Source organism: Tachysurus vachellii, chromosome 3 (assembly GCF_030014155.1).
Source record: "Tachysurus vachellii isolate PV-2020 chromosome 3, HZAU_Pvac_v1, whole genome shotgun sequence".
NCBI lineage: Eukaryota > Metazoa > Chordata > Actinopteri > Siluriformes > Bagridae > Tachysurus > Tachysurus vachellii.
This window is the reverse complement of record NC_083462.1, coordinates 27,425,042-27,446,307: the sequence shown is the minus strand read 5'-3', so window position 1 is coordinate 27,446,307 and position 21,266 is coordinate 27,425,042. Positions and strand designations below refer to the sequence as shown.

The 21,266-nt window shown below is 37.5% G+C and overlaps 3 protein-coding genes across 8 annotated transcripts in view; all 3 read left to right on the top strand.

Moving 5' to 3' along the window:
* The first annotated feature begins 1,539 nt into the window (after positions 1-1,539).
* rd3l (RD3 like) lies at positions 1,540-4,935 on the top strand. Its single transcript, XM_060865023.1, has 3 exons — positions 1,540-1,694; positions 3,640-3,942; positions 4,029-4,935. The coding sequence occupies exons 1-3, from the start codon at positions 1,654-1,656 to the stop codon at positions 4,366-4,368; spliced, it is 684 nt and encodes a 227-aa protein (XP_060721006.1). The 5' UTR covers positions 1,540-1,653; the 3' UTR covers positions 4,369-4,935.
* A 1,148-nt stretch (positions 4,936-6,083) lies between these two features.
* atp5mj (ATP synthase membrane subunit j) lies at positions 6,084-8,341 on the top strand. The gene is made up of 4 exons (XM_060865021.1): positions 6,084-6,207; positions 6,927-7,050; positions 7,189-7,209; positions 8,204-8,341. The coding sequence occupies exons 2-4, from the start codon at positions 6,927-6,929 to the stop codon at positions 8,218-8,220; spliced, it is 162 nt and encodes a 53-aa protein (XP_060721004.1). The 5' UTR covers positions 6,084-6,207; the 3' UTR covers positions 8,221-8,341.
* Positions 8,342-11,262: 2,921 nt separating this feature from the next.
* Positions 11,263-21,266, top strand: part of ppp1r13bb (protein phosphatase 1, regulatory subunit 13Bb) — a 38,662-nt gene continuing 28,658 nt past the window's right edge. For 2 of the 6 annotated variants that reach the window (XM_060866550.1, XM_060866551.1), the window contains exons 1-2: positions 11,264-11,622; positions 12,062-12,221. In XM_060866550.1, coding sequence (XP_060722533.1) covers positions 12,213-12,221 — 9 coding nt within the window. In that variant the 5' untranslated portion in view covers positions 11,264-11,622; positions 12,062-12,212. Of the gene's footprint in view, positions 11,623-12,061; positions 12,222-21,266 lie in introns of all 6 variants that reach the window. The other 4 variants (XM_060866554.1, XM_060866549.1, XM_060866553.1 and 1 more) reach the window with 4 other exon arrangements.

The window sequence follows — 21,266 nt, the reverse complement described above, 5'->3', positions numbered from 1 at the left end:
CTCATGCCATTGAATTATTAAAATCATAATGGATCAATTTTTGTGGAGGAAAAAACAACATCCTGGAAATGACACATAGAGTGTGAATACAACATCCATCCAACAGGCAAGAGAAAAACTATGAAATGATAATAATGATGTACAATTGACACTGTAAGTGTGTGTGTGAGTGTGTGTGTGTGTGTGTGTGTGTGTGTGTGTGTGTGTGTGTGTGTGTGTGTGTGTGTGTGTGTGTGTGTGTGTCCAGCATGTCCCCCACATTGTTATCTGGGATATACAGTGAAAGATACAATGACTATATTGAGATTTTTAAATAATTTATATTAGAGTTAGGTTTATGTGCCATTGTTTTCCATTTAACTCTATAGATACGTGTACAGATGGATCTGTTTTGATCATATGGCGAGAACAGAGGTCTGAAGCCTGACCCAGTCTCTAACAGAATCAGTACCAGCTGCACTTCTCTGATTATGTGTCTCAGAGGACACACAGGCCAGAAGGCCACCCAGAGGCCTCCATATGGCAACCAACTGCTCGATGTGAGGGGCATTTCTGACCCTCTATATGTTTTGTCCTCCTTTGTTTTTGAGTAATGAACTGTTTTACTGTTGTCTTCAGATACTACTGTTGTTGTGATGGAACTGGGGTAGAGGATTTCACTCAATAATATACCTCCTCACAGCAAGGGTCAGACCAGCTTTCTTTGGTTGCTTTTACTCATTATTATACATTATTATACTTCTTTTAAATGAAGACAGTAAGTACTGATATTAGCCATTATATGTATGTATGTATTTAGAGACAGAGAAAGAAAGAGAGAGAGAGAGAGAGAGAGAGAGAGAGAGAGAGAGAGAGAGAGAGAGAGAGAGAGAGAGAGAGAGAGAGAGAGAGAGAGACATACACAAACAGAGGTCAGTGACAATGTATAGCTACAATAATATACATAAAACCCAGAACACACTTGTTTTGCATGTATTACATAACATTAAACATAACTAGAAACAGTCTTTAATGAATTAAAGATTGTTAGTTAGCACATTGCTGTGTTATAAGAGGAATAAATATTTCATGGTTGACTTTTATAGGAAATCGACAATGGTTTTATAATGCATTACATCACACCATTGATTCATTGTTTAATTTACACTTTGGGTTCTGTGTTTGGGAATCACTCATTATGGAAAGTCTCATGCCTTAAATAAGGATGATGATCTGTACGCAGTGATGTGCTTAGAATTTAATAATTTGACTGTACTTAAAATGAAGCTCTGTGAAACGTGCACAGAGTAACGTAAAGTGTATGTGATGTTTATAATGTAATGGGTCCATGGCTGGAAATAAATTGATCAACTTGATTTTAAAAAGGATGTACAAAGAGTGCGTGTGTGTGTGTGTGTGTGTGTGGTCGGGGGTTGGATTGAATGGAAACAGGGTCAGTGAGCGGAGGCTGGTTATCAGAGCAGAGAGACAGAAGGCAGTTTGCTGTAGGCAGGCGAAGCAATCTCTCTCTCTCTCTCTCTCTCTCTCTCTCTCTCTCTCTCTTTCTCAACTTTACTGAACACTGCCATCAAAACTGCAATCTCTTACACTCTATCTGTCTCTCATTCATTTACTGTCTCTCTCATATTTCATCATCATTTCAAGGTTTACCGTATGGAGTCAAGGCATCCTGGGTATCGTCATTTTAATCCAAGGTAAGGATATTTGACTATAATGTTGTCCTTAGAATGGTGTGTGTCAATCATGCGTAATTATTATTATTGTGCCCTTTCATACACTCTCTTGCTTTTGTATCTTCATTCATAATTCTTCCATCAAATTATTTCAAGCTCTCCATTGTTTTCTGTTTTCTGTTTTCGGTTCTGTATCTGTTTCTGTGACCTTTTAGAATTGTGTGGGTTGTGTTTTTTTTTTTAACATTTTCTTCTACCTGTATCTCGTTCCATTTACATCATGCTTTGCTCTGTCTACAGTTTGCTGCTTAATAAGCCTCAATAACCCATCGCCTTTATAAACCTTTCCACATTTTATTCCTAGCTGGAGTGATTGGTGCCTTCCATTTGAATTGAATTGATACTAGTTCTTTACTACTTTGCTCTGTAGATAAGACTTTAGTCAATACAGTGCAATCATGGTCTTTCCCGCTGCACATTGTCTTCTACACCTGCACTTCAACTAAACAGTCTATTAAGCAATCTCTTTTTCTTCTCGAAACAGAATCGCCATAGGAGCTTTATGTACTGTGACAATGAGAGACCTGAAGTTATTTTTTCCACTTCACTTCCACTCTGTCTCGAAATCTATCCTGAGGATTGAAAAACAAATATAACTGAATTCAAAAAGAACTGAGAGAGAAACACTAAAGAGCAGTGACCATGAGTCAAGAAAAAAAATGGAAATTTTATTCTGTTTTATTGTGTTCATGTTCAGCATTGAATGTCTTTGTCCTGTCACACTCCACAGTGGGGCTTAAAATAGACACTCTGTACTTTAAAATTTGTAGCTTTTTGTAAGGATATTTGTGTGTTTTTTTAGTCTGCTATGGGAAATGTTCTCTATTCACAGAAAACGGTTCTTTTTTTCCACACAAATGTTTATATCTTCAAAGTCAATTGTGATATTAAACCCAATTCTACTCTCTGACATGCCACAAGTGCTTATTCATATTCAACTATAATTTGATGGAGTTATATTCATTGACTATAATTCTGCACAGGATTATCTTAACAGAGGGAAAAATGTCTCAACAGTGTCGTGACTCATTTTATATCAGACTTGCAGTGATAAAATAAATGTATTTGTACTGATTGAAAATAGCTTATAAGTAGCTTTTTTAAGACCAGTTAAAAAGGGTTAAGAGTCAAGAGTCAAGTCAAGTCAAGAAGCTTATATTGTCGTTTCAACAACATACAGTATAGCTGACACAGTGCATAGTGAAATGAAACAACGTTTCTCCAAGACCATGGACTACATAAAACACAGAGCTAAGGACATAAAGTAAGTTGTACTAGCCGCATAAATTGCAACCTAGTGCAAACAAACAATACCAAACACTACAGGACAAATACACCAAATAGCACCAGTGTGCATGCTGTGTATCATACAGTACATTGTGCAAAAAAGGTTCTGAAAAAAAGAGGGTTCTAGTAAACATATATACACTTGTGTAATGGCAGGGTTAAGCACCTATATACATTGGAATACCTTTGCTACATACATACATACATACATACATACATACATACATACATACATACATACATACATACATACATACATACTGTACATACATACATACATACGTACGTACGTACATACAATCGTACCCAGACACAGTGTAAATAGCAAAGAAGCTCTTTCATAGTACAAAAGTCGATAAAGTAAGCAGACGATATAATAATAAATTCTAATAAAAGTATGCAGTCAAACGGAGAATAGTGGGATATTCTGCACATTCATACCTCAAATTATTAATGTATACAATTCTATATTTAAGGTGAAACAATCATAAATTGTATTTTATCATAATGTTAACCTAACTCATTTTGTTCATTATGTACAAATAACATTATAAATATATAGATAGTTCTCTAAAAACCATGTTGTTTTTGTCCCGCCATCTATTCTTCCCTACCATAGTCTTTCAATGCCATTCCTGGCCTGTATGAATTCCTCCCATCAGGAAGGTGTGCTGAATCCAGACTATGCGGTGTCCTTAAACCCCAGCCGAGTGTTACTCCAGGAGCTTCTCTGGCAATTCGAGCAGAGAGAGTGTCCAGCTCTTGAGGAACAACGCCTCCGTTGCACCCATGGCACTCGAGGACATCGTCTGCCTCTCACCCGGGACAGCTTGCTTGCCCTGATACCAGCATCTGAATGCAGACTGCTGGAGCGACTCTGTGCCCGAATTCCACCGTCTCACACAGCTGCTGTACTCTTCAGGTATGTGGACATGTAGGTGTGTGTTCATGTGGTAGCAAGTGATCATTAATAACCACAGTGTGTATGTTTTTATTACCTCTTTTAAGGTTCCGTGAGATTTTGGCTCACAACTATGTTGTTCCCTGGGAGCTCGTGTGCATCTTCAAACAGGTGCTGAGGGACTTCCTGAGAAGGCAGGAAGAGGTGGGATACAGAAGGACTTTCCCTCCAGCCCCACCAATCCTACTTCCTGTTTCTCCTCCTCCTACAGACATCGACACTTGTGACCAAAAGAATACAACTTTGTCTTCTCTGGAAGGGCAAGAAAGGTGTCGGGAGGAGATCCCGACCATATCCAGCTATGTAGACAAGCATTTACATAGTGCTTGTTCATATACAGTCCATAGGGACTGCCTTCCCTACTGTCGCTCCTTTCCCTATGACTAGCCTAAGGCTTCGAGTGGTAAACTGTGAAGGCCAGAAATAGCTCAGAGACATCCCAGTGACCACATTGTCCTTCCCATAGGCAAAAAACTTCCCCTGGAAACAAACAGGACAGTACTAGTGAGACCTGAGGTTGAGTAGTTACAAGACTTTTTTATGGGTCAAGGAAAGTCCTTGGACTAAGCTGGATCTTTACTATGGCAAGGATATATTCACAAAACTGTGAGCTCATAGAGTCTATAAAGTTTACCAGTTAGTTGATAAGGATCTATTCAGTTTCCTCTTATAAAATGCATTGGAATTCCCAAATATATTGTGTTCATTATGTCTATTTACTAGTTTTTCACCTGCAACAACACATTTATACAAAAATCATTTCAACATCATGAGCCATAGAAACTCAGTAACTCAGTAAGCACACAGCTGCAAAGTGACTTACACAGACTAATCTGCCCTTTTTTTCAGTTATATTTTTGGATTACGAAGCATAGATTAGCCTGAGGGGAGAGACGAGCATGGCTCTCTGTTTGCTTCAATAGCTCTCTGTATGCACTCATCTCACAGATTGTGTGTGTGTGTGTGTGTGTGTGTGTGTGTGTGTGTGTTCTTTTTCCCAAGAAATAGCAGCTGAGTCAAACTGTTTTTTGTTTTTTTGTATGTAGAAGTGCTTCTACACAAATTGTCTTCCTTCAAGGGTTTTCCTTCTTATAACATATAGTCTTTCTTTGTAAATGGATCGCAGACTACTTTTTGCCACTACAGCCTACAGCCAAATGTTGCTATGTGTTATGTCATTCCAAAAATTTGTAATCTGTAATATTTATAAAATGTTAAATATATGTTTAACTGAATAACTGCCAATAAAATAAAAAATAAAATAAAATAAAATGCAAATACTTATTGCACTCTTTTCATTTTGCAGAATTATTTTTACTTTTGTACTATCAGTAAACATTTCCATCCTCTGAGACAGAAGATGGCAATGTTTACTGATAGTACAAAAGTAAAAATAATTCTGTCTCAGAGGATTTAAGATTACATATGAAAAACAAACAAATAATGCCCTAAACTCTAGCTCAAATATGTTAATATGAAAATAATAGATAGATAGATAGATAGATAGATAGATAGATAGATAGATAGATAGATAGATAGATAGATAGATAGATAGATAGATAGATAGATAGATAGAACTTTATTGTCATTGCATAGTACAGGTACACAGCAACGAAATGCAGTTTGGCATTTACCAGAAGTTGTGTAAATAGACAAGTGCAGATGAATATGTAGCATATGTACTGCATTTAATATCTATACATATATATATGTGTGTGTGTGTGTGTGTGTGTGTGTGTGTGTGTGTGTATATATATATATATATATATATATATATATATATATATATATATATATATATATATATATATATAAACATATGTACAGTGAATAAATATAAAGGCTATAGCAGTACAGAGATATGTGGACATTAATGAAGTAAATGGTTCTAAGGCTATGGCATTGAATAAATGTGCAGACACTGTTGTAAAGTAACGAGTAGAAGGTTATAAGGTTATATATAGATACACGTATATAAATAATAATAAATAATTAAACTATGGGGTGGTAAATGTTTATGCAAAAGCGCCAAATAACATTAAACGACTTAATGAATCGTGCTTTCATATTTTAGGTATTGAAGACCTTTATTCTGACGTGATGTTGCACTAATATACCGGAAGTCTAGTTTACACTTCCGTTCTTCTGTGTGTCTCCTGTCGCGAGCTAGCATTCAGATTGGACAGTGACCTTCTCTCAGTGAGCTGCAGTATTTACAGTTTAGAGGTGAGTGACGAGGTGTTAGTTTTAAAATAGGTTTATAAGACGGTAAAATAAAATGTTATACAAATGAGAGTTGTGAAATCCTCCTGTCTGGAAGAAGCAGTTTGTTTCTGATGTGTTTTGTTACGTCTAGGCCTTTAACCAAGTGACACTAAGGCTAATGAACCGAATATTAGTTTGTTTTTCATTCAAAATTCCCTAAAAACATATTTTGCTGAATTAAATCAGCAATTGATTCAAGTACAGTAGTTATCGTTTAAATTATTTTCAGAAGATCGCTTTCAAGATTTTTTTTTCCCTATCCGTATTCCGTCAGATTCTGCCCTCTGTGCTATGATTGGCTACGGCCGGCTGGTGCCCGCAATTATGATTGGGTGATCAAACTGTCACTCTAACTCATTAGCTTGGTAACCAATCGTAGCGCGCGATCTCATAACGGGTGGGCAAAAAACGCCAACTGCATATCATTCTTAAAAGTGCAATAGTCAGTATTGTTAATTCCTAAAATAACAGTTTATTATGTAATAATGTTTAATAGCCACTACATAATACATTCAGAACGAATGTATTATGTAGTACTAAATTAAAACGTTTTGGAAACCTGCATTCTATAAATCTGCATATCTGCGACCTATAAATCTGTATATATTCATGCTATTTCTATTCATTTCTATGCATGTCTCTTTATGTCTATTCATGTGTGCTTCTGTCCTGATCACAAGATGGCTGGAGGTCTGTTTGGAACCTGGTGGTCTAGAGTCGGCCCTTACTACACCAAGGCGTACCAGGAGGTCTGGGTTGGCCTGGGAATCATGACTTACCTTTACTACAAAGTCTCCTATGGAGGTAGGTGCTCTGCATATACCATAGATAAAATGTACATTTAGTGCTCGCATTCTGTCAGTGTCACGAGGTCATTTATTTATTTATTTATTTATTTATTATGCTTGAAATGATTGTGATTTTGTCTTTTTTTCCTTTTAGGAAAGAAAGCAGTGAAGTCTAGTAAGTACTTGTCCTCTATTTAAAAATCCCATATTTAGGCAACATATTTATATCGGACATGACATCAGTATCGACAAATGTTATCGGAAGAGTCATTGTGTATCTTGTGTGTTCAAATATCTTGAATCTGGAATAAGGTCAACTTGTAAAATGCGAGTATTAAAGATAGAATTTTTCCTAAAATTAGTCTATACAGCTTTCCTCATGTCATGTTTGAAATGCTTAATTAATGAATGAATAAAGTTTATGTAGGTATAAACAACTAAGTAGTTGAAGAATATCACTATTTGGCTCATTGAAACCTGGAAATAAGTCTTGTTGTTAATAGCTCTCATTAGCTTGCTTTAGGGTTCTTTATATAATATAGCACATCTGTGTTTATAAATGCAGATATCCTAATATTTGATTTAGATGATTATGATACTTTATACTGTTTTAATGTTCCACAGTTTTGAAATCTTTTTCCCTATTTTTGGAATAGTTTTTATTTAGTCGTAGTAGTAGTGCTACTTACACTATGTTTAAATGTTAGACTTGCACTATGTTTATACTATGGCCAAATCTGATTTGTCCTTTACTCCACTGGCAAGAAAGTTGCTTTTAAAGCAAATGCTTTAAAGAAATATGAGAACATGTACACTTCCAACTGAATTTCCAACTTATTTCAAAATGGCATAAAAGCTCATACCTCTGATAAAACTAGTATGTTCTTAAAAACTATACTGCTGTTAAATTCTCATACTGACCTGAGATGTGTAGGTTGTATTAGTTTAATTAGAGAGTTTTGAGAAAAGGAAGATGATGAATTTGTCTAACCTGCTAAAATAAAACGCAAGAAACGTTTTACAATCTGTATTGCCATCTCTTGACATTTTAGAGAGCATAGATCTATAGATTGTGCAGATTCACAGTGCTGTAATTTATATTATTTCCTTGCTCTTGATTCGTTTGTTTGTCTTTAACGGCTGTGAAAACATTTCTTTTTCTCTGTTAGAGTCTGACCACCACTGATCGGACCACCGTGCAATGTGCCCTGCTTCCCTGTGTAAATCTCCCTCAGAAGAGCTTCACTGACTCCATGATGTTTATCTGTTTGTGAATAATAAATGCTCTGTTTGGAATACCTGTACAATCTGTGTGGTCTTCTCAGTTGTATTTACCACAATTAACATTATGTTCTTTTGTTAAACTGACAGGCACAAACTCTGAGCCATTTGTCTATACCTAAATAAGTAGTTGTGTGATTAGCATCAACAGCTGGAATTTGACATTATAGGTAATCTTTGCTAAATGTTTGCCAATACATTAAGTGCAGATGATTTTATATAAATGTGGACTGTAGTGTTGAAGAGCAGTATGTTCGGCTACGTGTTACGCAGGCTACCCTACAAATCCAACCATATAACTACCCATGCATCGCATGGACTATTTATCCAATAACTGTTCAAGTGTAATGTTCACCATGTAAAGTGTATCCAGCGGTGTCCGATCTTATCCGGTGTGGGTGCAGGTTTTCATTCCAACCAAGCAGAAGCCATACCAGATTCCACCTGTTTAATCAGTTGTTCATGGCTTTTAGTAGACTCTGTTGTGGCTTCTGCTTGGTTTTGAATGAAAACCTGCACCCACACCTGCCCTTTCCGGATAAGATTGGACATGGCTGCTGTAGGACAACTGGAAATACCAGACACAAGACAAAAAGATCAAGTTTATACTGTGATAAATATATAATAGATAAACAGTAAGTAGCCTATCGATTCTCACTTGTACATGGTGCTTTGTGCACTAACTTTAATTTATAGGGCAAAATGCAAGTTTCAGAGAAAACTGGTAGTAATAATCACATCCATGGTGCACCTTCATAAGTGAAGGTTATTGGAGGATTAGTACAAAAACCTGACCTTAAACAAGGAAGTTATCTTCAGTTATCTTTTATTAAAGACATCTGTATGTAGGGGGCACGGTGTCTTAGTGGTTAGCACGTTCGCCTCACACCTCCAGGGTCAGGGTTCGATTCCCGCCTCCACCTTGTGTGTGTGTGGAGTTTGCATGTTCTCCCCGTGCCTCGGGGGTTTCCTCCCCCGGTCCAAAGACATGCATGGTAGGTTGATTGGCATCTCTGGAAAATTGTCCCTAGTGTGTGATTGCGTGAGTGAATGAGTGTGTGTGTGCCCTGCGATGGCACTGTGTGATTGCGTGAGTGAATGAGTGTGTGTGTGCCCTGGGTTGGCACTCCGTCCAGGGTGAATCCTGCCTTGATGCCCGATGACGCCTGAGATAGGCACAGGCTCCCCGTGACCCGAGGTAGTTCGGATAAGCGGTAGAAGATGAATGAATGAATGAACATCTGTATGTAGGTCTACTTTGGTGATCCACCTTGGTGTATCCACTGATGGGAAGCGTGCAGACACGCTAAATTCGTTACTCTTGTAGCTGTCATTCAACTTGTTAGCCACGCCCCTAGGCTTGAAAAACCTTAGTCTGGGTGGGATTTAAAGATGCTGCATCAAGCCATTAGGGGGCAGTCGTGGCACTCTTGTGAACTACTGTTAGAGGCGTTACATTTACATTTGCAGGTGAATGTTACCTATAAGCTGTTAAATACATCTATAATGAAATTAAATATGTTTATAGTAAAATATTATATTATGTGTTCATAGATTCTTCAAAGACCAACATGTCTTCGAGAGAAAAAACAAATCAACTCAAAGCAACAAATTCAAATAATTTGTTCAGAAAATAAATCTTTACACAGCTAAAGATCACAAAAATGATAAAATATTTCTACTGCAAGTTAGGTCTATTTTTCTGTTAATAATATAAGGTTTGCTGTATTTTAACAAATAGCAAATAAACTTTACATTGTATAATATTGGCCCCTAATACCCATTGCTTTTTCTTTACATAAGGTTGTTGTTTTTGATGATGATGATGATGATGATGATGATGATGATGAACTATTGTTTAAGGTGCACTCACACATTTCTACAGGAATGCCTGGTTTATATATATATATATATCCAAGACGTATGGAAAATGCACGGGTTGCACCAGGAAGGGCATCAGGTGTAAATCCAGTGCCAAATCAAAATATGTGGATCTGTCATGACCCCAAAAATGGAGCAGCCAAAAACAACATAAATTTATAACAGCATAAATTTATTAAAATATTAAATATTGTACGTTTTTGTCACCTGAATTAAAATAACAAATGAACAAGCAAACAAAAGTATCAATGGATTTGATTCACAAACAAGAACTGATAAACTGCATCTGTGATTTATTACTTAGTTGTTTGCTCAACTCTTTTTTTTAATTATTGTATAATTTCAACATTACAGATTTCTGGGAACATTACAGACACACCACAGTGGGTCACAATGTAACCTCATATTCCAGAGTCCTGGTTCAATCCTGAGCTCAGGATCATATCTGTGTAGAGTTTCTCATGTCCATCTTGTTTCTGCATGGGTTTCCTCTCAGTGTTCTTGAGATCTGCCTCAACCCTGACCAGGGTAAAGTGGTTCCTCAAGATGAATAAATGCAAACATTATGATAGAGGATGATCTTACCAGCAGGAGCATGTCTGCCATATCGTATGAATTGGGGTATTGCAGATGTATCTATGTACATTTTGTGTTCAGAAATTTAACACATAAATTTAATGTTAGTATGGTAACAATTGTGTGTGTGTTTATGAGTTTGTGTGTATGTATATGTATGTGTTTGTGTGTGCGTCTGTGTGTGTGTATGTATGTGCGTGTATACAGTATGTATGTGTTTGTGTGCGTCTGTGTGTGTTTTTGTGTGTGTTTGTGTTTATGAGTTTGTGTGTGTGTATGTATGTGTATGTATATGTATGTGTTTGTGTGTGCATCTGTGTGTGTGTGCGCGCGTGTATATGTATGTGTTTTTGTGTGTGTATGTATATGCATGTGTTTGTGTGTGCGTTTATGTATGTGTGTGCTAATGTGTATGTGTATGTGTGTGTTAGTGTTAATGCGACCTGCTGCCTGGCCGCTCCACATTCCTGGCGTTCCTACAACGTGCCCTGACATCATTTACTACACAAACAAATCAGTGTTCTGTAATGAACTCTGCGGCTCTTACGGTTTTCCTCTGGAAATAACTCATTTCTCCTGTTTTTATATCGCTTCGTTGTAGTTTATTAGAAACATTTCTTTTCTAGTAGCTCACAGGAAGCGTGTTTTTTTTTAAATTAATTTATTTATTTATTAAATGAAACTCTGCATGTTTCCTGGCAAAGCCCTTGCTAGTTGGCTGCTAGCGCGCTGCTGCTATCCGTCTGGAAACCCCTGCTGTGCTGCCAGGACTCACTCCATAGCTCGCCTTCCTCATTAACCACAAGGGTTTTGTTGTTTAAACGGATTATTCTGTGTCTTCACCTGACTTGTAAGTAGAACAGAAAACTTCTGGCATTCCTGTGGTCGTTTTACTTCATATTAGTTGTCAGTTTTCTAGCTAGGATAGTTGCTACGTTGGTAACTAAAACTAGCTTAACTCATTTCCGAGGTGAATCAGCTTTATTAACCGTAATATAGTCAGAATAGTTTTAAATATGTTCAATAACGTGTGTTTTAATGATGTATTGGGTTTAATTTGTCAGACGGCTTTATCCAGATACAGTAACCAAAGGGACAAAAGTAAGAGCTAAGCCGTGTTTGTTAGCCTGTTAGCAAACATTAGCACTTCACTCGTTTAAATGTCTGTAACGAGGTTAGCTTAGATTAGCTAGCTGTTAGCTACTTATAATTTCCATGCGGATTAGTTTTCTTTTTCATTATATAAATTAGTTAAAGAGGTGGTTACGTGTTTTGTTATTGATTTTCAGAACAGCTTTGGTGAGCAGTGCTATGGCTTGTGTACCTCCTCTGTGAGAAGCGTCCATGTCCGAAAGGCTTATTGTAGGAGACGTATGAAATCACACGTCAACGTTATTAGGACGCAACCCGAGGCCTGATGTTGCTCTGACATCTGAAATAATGATGCCTGTAAGTATGTTCTCTTGATTGACCCACCCTGGTCTTTCAGAGCCACTTGTCTACTGTGAAGCACAGACGTGGAAGAATTGTCCATTGACTTAAAACAAGAGTCAAGAAGCTTTTATTGTCGTTTCAACCATATATAGTTGATGCAGTACACAGTGAAATGAGACAATGTTTCTCCATGATCATGGTGCTGCATTAAACAAAGACAGAGCTATAAGGACTTAGTAAGTTAGTCCTATATACATAAAGTGCATCTGTGCAACCTGGTGCAAACGGTGCAGGAGAAGACAGTGCAGGACAAGACAAACAAGACAGGACAGTGCAGGACATAAGACAGTGTAAACAAAAAATTACAAGACAATAAACAGAAATGGCGCTGTCGGTGTAAATATTGTATGTTCAACAATATTGCGTGTGCAGTAGTACTATAATAAACAGTTTCATAGCAGCAGGTCCCTGAGAAAGGATTGTGCAAAACAGCAAACGACTGAAATGTTAGACAGTATGTGCTAAGAGCAATAAAAGTGTGCAAAAACAGCATGTAAACAGGTTGATGGATGTATATTGGAAGTGTGTGTATTTGGTGTCTTGTGAGAGTATAAAATTTTTCCGTTTTGAGGTAAGAGAACAATGAGAAACGCATGATAATGCCTTTTCTGAGAAGATGGTTGTGTCAGTCGAAGGCCCTCCTGCGTAAGTCTACGGCAGATTTAGATTTAGTCACTAAGAACATCAATAAAGTTGTGATTTTAAGCTCCTAGGGAAATGGACTTGCTTTGACCCTCAAGATAAAGAAAGCTACCCCTCCTTCTTTACAAGCACTAATGGCAGTAATTAGTTTTATGGCACTGACATGAGTGGAGTGTTTTCGGTTAGTCTTAATGGATAGATGATTTCATCAGTCCCAAGTCAGCAATTAAAAAGGCAGATGTTATCTACTTAGGACAGAGCTGTTTTTGTTTGGAAGGCCTGAAGCTAGTACACATCATTGTAAAAGAAACATTATTTCAAGCCCAGTTGCAGTGATATTACTGATTCAGTTCTTGGTCTGTACATATTTACATATAGGCTGTAGTTATATTGCGATATATATTGATTGCATAAGCTCTGGTTTATATATTCAATTCAAGTCAAGAAGCTTTTATTGTCATTTCAACCATATATAGCTGATGCAGTACACAGTGAAATGAGACAATGTTTCTCCAGGATCATGGTGCTACATAAAACACAGAGCTATAAGGACTTAGTAAGTTAGTCCTATATACATAAAGTGCAACTGTGCAGGACAAGACAAAAAAGACTGTGCAGACAAAAATTACAAAACAATACCAAAAGTAGACAATACACAAGAGACAATAAACAAAAACAGCACCGACTAGTGTAAATACTGTATGTACGAACAATATTGTGCAGAAATACTAGAATGAACACAGTGTTATATCTTGATCTTATGGTGGCAGAATCAGTCTGGAAAACAATAGTATGAAACAAGTTTTAAGGAAAGTGCTACTATTAAATATTAACCTTAGTGAGTAATCGCTCTAAAGCTTTTATACTTTAAAAAAATCTAAGCAATTTTTGTAGCTTTAATCTTGATCTTTGACCCATCCTTATCACTTGCTTAGGCTGTGTGGATGAAGTAGGTGGTTTACCCTCAGGCCTAGTATGTGTCTCTCTATCTAATCTAATGCTTATAGCTTGGTGTTGTGGCACCATTTAAATCCGTGTTTCTCTCCTGTCAGCCTAATTGAGAAGATGAGTGTGATACAACAGTGCACCAGCAGTACCTCAGGGTTGTTAGGTTTTTAGAAGAATGAATACGTGAATTCCTAGAAAGTAATTGCTTTGCACCTTCACAAACATGTTTTGAGCAGGTGTGGCAGGGTACTTGGAAAAATGACCTCTTTTTTGGTACCGATTGTTTGAGCACTTTGTGTTCTTGTACATGTTCTTAAACACATGCCACCACAAAGCATGTGACGTAGCAAGTCTCTGTGCTGCACAAGTTCAAATTTAATTTATTTGTATAGCGCTTTTATCAATTCCCATTGACTCAAAGCAGCTTTACAGAAGTATGGAAACGAGAGAGAGATAGAAAAAACAAATATAATGATAATAAGAAAAAATAAGGATAAAAATAAACAAATATATACATTTAAAGTTTAAAATGAATTTAAAAATATTAATTTTAAATTCAAAATACCATATATCTATTCCTATCCCTAATGAACAAGCTGGAGGCGGCGGCAAGGAGCAACTCCCTGAGATGATATGAGGAAGAAACCTTTAGATAAACCAGGCTCATTGGGTGACACTGGACTGGAATGTCCTTTCTACAAAAGTTTATAATAGTGCAACTGAAACTAATTTTGGTCATCGCAAACTCTGAATATATTAAAAACAAAACAAAGCAAAACAAAACAGTGGACTGATCTAAATATGTTCCTGAGCAATTAGGGGAAAAAACTATGATTTGTTACTGAGAAAAAAAATGCAACCTGTCACAGAGACTTTCCCACTGATGTAAAAAAAAAAACTGGAATAGCTTTAACCTAAAGTGCTGTCACAAGCTGAAGTCATCTTTCATAAAGCCCTTACTAAAAGCTTCACTTCTATATTTTTCATTCATTATTAAATAAGAGGACTTTTAAAAGGCTTAAATGATGTGAGCCATATTATTCCCTACGTATTTAATTATATAAATGATTGCATATTAGATTGAGTGCATTTCTATAAAGCTGCGATTTGAATGAAAGTTGACAGTAACGTCAGCCTCTGTTATAGGAAATGAATCAAAACCTTTTGATTTAATCAGATGTGAGAATTCATCAGCGCTGTGGTGTAAAATTCTATTATTAGTTCAGTTATTTAGGGCAGTGTTTCAGTGTCTTTAAGCCCAAACTGAAATGTAGCTAGGATTGTGCCACTTGCTTGGACCTCTAGCAGCTGAATGTAGTCGACCCATATTTGTGTCAGATTAAAGGCGAAGCTAAAGTTTGTATTGTCTTATGTTACCAACAGGATGATGGTTGATGAACGGTTGTTTGAACGCATTTACAGAAAGAAAGCTGACTTTTCTGCATCTGTGGGGTTTAGTCTAAAAAATATCCAAACAAGATCAGGGTTAGGGTGTGACCGAGTTCAACATGAGGTCAGTTCTGGATATTGTGTTTACAGTCTGCAGCTGGGAAAATGAATTATCTGCCTGATAGATGCACACCTCATTCCAGACAACCCAAGAGCTCTATCCACAGCTTTGCCTGTACAGAAAGGCTGTGCTTTACTTTACTTTATTCATCATTGTTAAAGATATACAGAAACTGTCTTCTGAATCAGAAGAACACTGAAATAGCATCAAGGTACTAGTGCTTGTCAAGTCACTTTTTAACACTGTGCGAGGTGGATAAATGGCAGGTTTTGCAGTTGAGGATAGTTGTACGTTTATGTGAGCACCGTAGCTTGCTTCATAAATGAGTGGTGTGTTTTTTCTGACTGATTGAAATGAAAATAACCTAATGTCTGATTGCCCCACATGGCACAGTTTAGAAAAAAAAAAACAACTCCATAGTAGCTCCATCACATGCACCATGACCTAGATTACTGTCTCATTCTGGGAATGCAGAGGTGCACGATGGGAAATACCTACATCCTGTATGGTCTGCCTATTAGTTATTTGTCCAGAAAAAGTGGGGAATGTGCAAAAATAAAGGTGGCATTTACACACACGCACACGCATGCATTTTTAACCAGAAGACCAAAATAGGAATGTTGTTGTTGAACATGAAAATAAAGGGAAGTTCAGCTGATTTTAAAAAAACAAAAAAACATGTCTGACCCATCTGAACCTCATTTACTATTGCTGACTAGTTACAGTAATGCCACCGTATATATCTATTTTGGACCGATTATTGGACAATGGTTTCTCTTCCTATTTACACCTATTTATAAAAGATGTCCTGCAGGTGCTCTAGTACAGAGGATCTCAAACTGGGGTCCGTAGCGCTTTTTGATTTTGACGCAGTTGTGGAAATCCATTTTATCAAATTTCTTATATATTGGGGTCCAAGCAGCGAAATCAGATCAGGACAAATGCATTCTATCAATGGAAATATCAGGAACAGACAGAAAAAATTTAAAGAATGATAATGGATTAAATCTATATCAAGGGAGTCTGTGGAAATGGTTTTACAGTTAGTTATATTTAATAATAAAAAGTTAAAGGGGTCAGAAATACTGCTCAAGTGTAGAGGTCTCAATGTTTTTTAGTTTTTACATGTCAGTAAATTTTATGTGGAAGGGCTTTGCAAGGAAAATAGTTTTACCAGCATTGCATGCATGGCTTCTTGCTCTTTGTTTCTAATCACAGTGATAGTAAGGAAATCTGATTTGGAAAATTTCTTGTCACTGTCTCCTTTTGTAATGATTTGCTGGCATCTCTGAGCTTTTATATCCAGAATCTGCTGAGCCTTGCTTTAACAAGGAACTGACGGATGTCTCGCAGAATTTGCCAATAAGTGATGAGTTTCCTCCTCAGATCTGCCATGCAGGTTAATAAGCACCAAGAGAACATTGAGTAGATGAGATAAATCAGCCCGGTGCGAACAGTTAAAAGTGTCTTTCTCAGCATGTTCACACACACATCTCATCAGCATCAGAGCTTTTTTTTTCTTTTCTTTCTTCTTCTTGTTTCTGACAGCATGTTGGGATGGAACCACATGGCATGAGGTGAGGGTGTGTCTGTGGAAAAGGTTTATGACCTGCCTGTGGCGCTTGTTTTGATCATACGATTGTGTGGAGGGGAGTGGTTTGTTTTGCAGAGAGCCTGGATGGTCTGTTACTACAAATGTATTGTCTCAGATAGTCCTGTACTTCCTTTTTACGTACACCTCATGTTTGTAAACGTGTCACAGGTGTATGAAACATTTAATTTGTTTTACGTTGTTGTCCATGTTCCTTATAATGTCAGGAGAATGCTTTTTTTTCAGGATGTGTGTTAAACACCATGCTAAACCTTTTCCTGAGGGAATTGGGAAGAGGGTTGGAATATAAATTCGCTGCTTGATATAGACACAGTCTAGTCAAGAGGGAAATTTGGGGCACAGTTTGAAATGCATTAGCTTGCAAGTGTTAAAATCCTTGAACCACGTTACATAATGTCACGGTATGTAAATGTAGCACTGAGCTCCTCAGGGGTAGATCTGTGGCTCTTCACATGTGCATGTGAAGATTGCAGTGTATTGATGGCATAGCTGCATGTCATGCATGATTTGTTTGGAATAATTAATATTGATTGGGATGTCCAGTGTTTATAAGCTATGGAATAATTTATCGACTCATAGTTTAATCACTGGTTACTTCACAAAAATGACAAATATTAGACTGTGATTATTAGACTGTTGTGATGACTTTTTGATTTTATTTAATGCGTATTTAAATAAATAACATTAGCAAGCTAGATATTAAAACCTCTTTAACCAGACTGACTGTTTTACAGCCATGTTTCCTTATTTATCTATGTGATCTTTGCAGAAAGATATTTAGCAGCCTTCTTAACCATTTTTTAATGTTTTTTTTAAACCAAGATTTATTTTGTGTGATTTCACTATCAGCAAGAGTCTTGCTAGATGCCATTTATACACTATCCGGCAAGACGTATGTGTTGTGGAAATATGGTTGTTGAACACCCCATTTCAGATTAGTTCCCCCTTCGCTGTTGTAATAACCTTCAGTCATCTGGGAAGGCTTTCTTCTAGATTTTGTCATGTGGATTCACCCATTCAGCCACAAGAGCATTAGTGAGGTAACTTGTTGTGGTGAGGAGGTCTGGGGTGCAGGCGATGTTCCAGTTCAGTCTTGCTTAGCTTTGGCCTCTGTGCAGGACACTCAAGTTCTTCCACACCGCCTTTGGCAAACCATGTTTTTATGTCTTCATGGAGCTCGCTTGGTACACAGGGGAACAGTTTTGTGCCTCTTAGTTCAAGTGAAAGGAAAGTGTAATGTTCCAGTGCACAAAAATATTCTGTACAATTATGTGCAGAAATTTGTGGAACAACAACATAAGGTGTTGTATATCAAGAGTCTACAAACTTTTGGCCTTGTAATTTATCCGAGGAATGCTTGAGTTTTGGGCTTTCTGCTTCGTTGTTCTGAAGTTCAAGTCATAGTAGGTTTTAGTTCTTGTCAATTTCTCATTCTGTCATCATTTATTTTTTTGCCAATGGCCTTTGAAGTGTTTAAACATCAGCCGTGATGTGTGAATGCCCTAGCCATGCCATTTTGATGATCCCTTCTTCTTGACCACCGTGGTTTGTAAAAAAAAAAAAAAAAAGCATGTAACAGCCAGTGAGCAGTTAGAGACGCCTGACCAGGCTGTCAGATTAGTAACTGTTCATGACACTATGCTTTGCTGTGACTTGTGCCCAGCAGCATCAGTGTCATACAGTCAGTCAGCTGGAGTGTGTTCTTGTTCTGTTCGTGTGGGATTTAGCCAGCCAATAGACAGCAGGGGACTGAGTGTGCTGGCTAACACGCTGTTGTTGGGGGACTTTGTGGCAGACATGCTCAGCATCCTGCTGATCATTTGCAACTGTATATTGTGGGATACGTTTATTTTAACGTCAATTTTTGCAGTCATTGCTTTTAATTAGCATTTAAGTTCTGCGTGTTGCGTCCATTAAAAAAAAAAAGGTGCTCATCAAGTCAGGCAGAGTGATTTTTTTTTGATTTTCATTACTCATACTGTTTGGCAAACTCTGGTGAGAAATGGCTGTGAAAGTTAGCCAGTATTGTAACAGGTTTTTATCTCGATTTCACTACACAAATTAAACATTTGCATTCGAACAATGTTCTGCAATGCAAGCTGCGTAACATCGATAGTGTGTGTGCTTTGCTTGAAGCAAATGCCACTGTCGGTCTTAACAATTACACTGAGATCTTGTTGTCCTCACCTTCCTTCACAGAGCTCATTACACTTTTATTCACTTTCCTTAATGCATCCATCTGAATTGAAGACCTTGAGTTAAGAAGCTCTTTAAACATGAATAATGGCTTCTAAAAAATCTTAAGAAAAGAGACGAAATACTTGCGCATCAACCTTTTTTTTTTTTAAAACTAATTTCTTTGAAATAATTTAATGTGTTAACTCTAAAGCTTATTTTCTTTTTTTTTTTGTCATTTGTAAACTTTCAATTTATGATCAGCCAATTTAGTGAACCTAAAACGACAAACGGTTTTAACACGGGATATTTGTCAGCATTTAGACAGTCTAGCAGTGACGGCGTGTGGTAGAACACTTGCCAGGACATAGAAGGAACTCGTTGCCAGTTCAGAGCATTAGTATGGCCAGTTATTGGCATCACAGTCCTCACTGCTGTGAATCATTTTCACTTGTCTTCAGGAAGCCGAACTCTAAGCCAAGAGGAAAATGCTTTGGCTAGATGATATATATGAAAATGTTTTGTGGAGTGAAGCTCCTGCTGGACTTTGAGACTTTAAACATCGTCCAACAGTTTAAAAAGTGCAACTCGACTGTATTACTCACCGTTTGTAAGGAAAACAAGATATTCTTGTACTAGATATCCATTTTGTATTTTGTAGAAGAATCTAAAGGAGATATTTTTGTCATGTCACTCACCACTATAGTAAGACAAATGCATGTGAAATGGTCTGATCCATCAGACAAACATGAGCGTGTTTTCTGTAGGAAGTCCTGGATGTCCTGTGGTCCAGATCATGAAGATGTAAGTGCACAGTGAATCCTAAAGTGGCATGAAACCGCATTAGCGCTACATTATCTGTGTCCTTTTGGTGCTGTGCGCATCAGACAGATTGAGTAACATGCAGATCGCTGCTCTTGCTGGAAGAATCCTTTTGATGCCGAATCTAATTTAGCATTTGTAATTAATACCCATCTGTCTTGGATGATACCCATCTGTCTTGGATGAAAAGTCTTCATGATTTCTCTGATATCTATGATCTAAGGACCTTTTGAACCACGTTATTCAAAAATCCTGTGTCAAAAAAGTCTGTGCTCTCAGGGCTCATTAGGGATTATTGATCACTGTACAGTGGTAGTCTAAAGGATGCATGCATACTCATACACACTACTCACAGCAAACTCTTACCCCATTAGTGTGATTGTCTAGGGAAGCAAGACATTTGCATACATTTGCCAACGTCTGTCTTACTCCCTCTCTTTTTTCTTTTTTTTTTTAGCTCTGGCATTGTCTTCTTTTGGATGAGACTTTTCAATCTTAATGAGTAGTGCTCCCTCCATAGTCTCACTTAGATGTTCTCTCTCTCTCTTTTTCTCTCTCTCTCTCTCTCTCTCTCTCTCTCTCTCTCTCTTTCTCTTTCAGCAGTCCATAGTGTGCATGACTCTTAAAGGCTTCTCTGCAGGGAGACTGCAAGGCAGTTTCTTTCCTTACTACTCTGAGTGTGCATGTGTTGTGATGCAGAGAGCAAAGGAGAGAACAGGTTGTGTATATAGTAGTTTTTGTGGCGTTGTGCTGACCGGTAGACACCTGCGGGATGAAGAGGTTTGTAACTGTTGTCCTTCGTGGTCTAGTCAGCCTGTCTAAGGATAAGAGCTGTGGGAAGGAGCACATTCGACACCTGAAGAGAAAGGGCAGAAGACCACAGACTACAGCCATGTGGAGAAAGGTGATGCTCTTGTTTGGCCTGCAGGGTCAGAGAGGCTATGCTGCTACAGTAACATGGGGTTAATAGAGGTGGTGGTAGTAAGGGCTTTAAACGTTACATCTTCAGCTGATGACAGTTCAATGTGTCACTCGATCTGGTTTATCAACAGGCCTGTTCACAAGGTGTTATAAGAAAGTGTTGTGCTAATGCTCTGTGTATGTTAGTGTCATTTGTAAGATGAAAAGCAGCTAGTATTGGCAGATCTTTTGATAATCAATCTTATTTTAGAAATGTACACCATTTCATTGGGTAACTGATATGTTTATATTAGTCATACTAGAATTTACAGAGAAATGCATTCCGTATGATGGAGCAACGCTGATTTTAATACTTTTTTTTAGAGTTAGT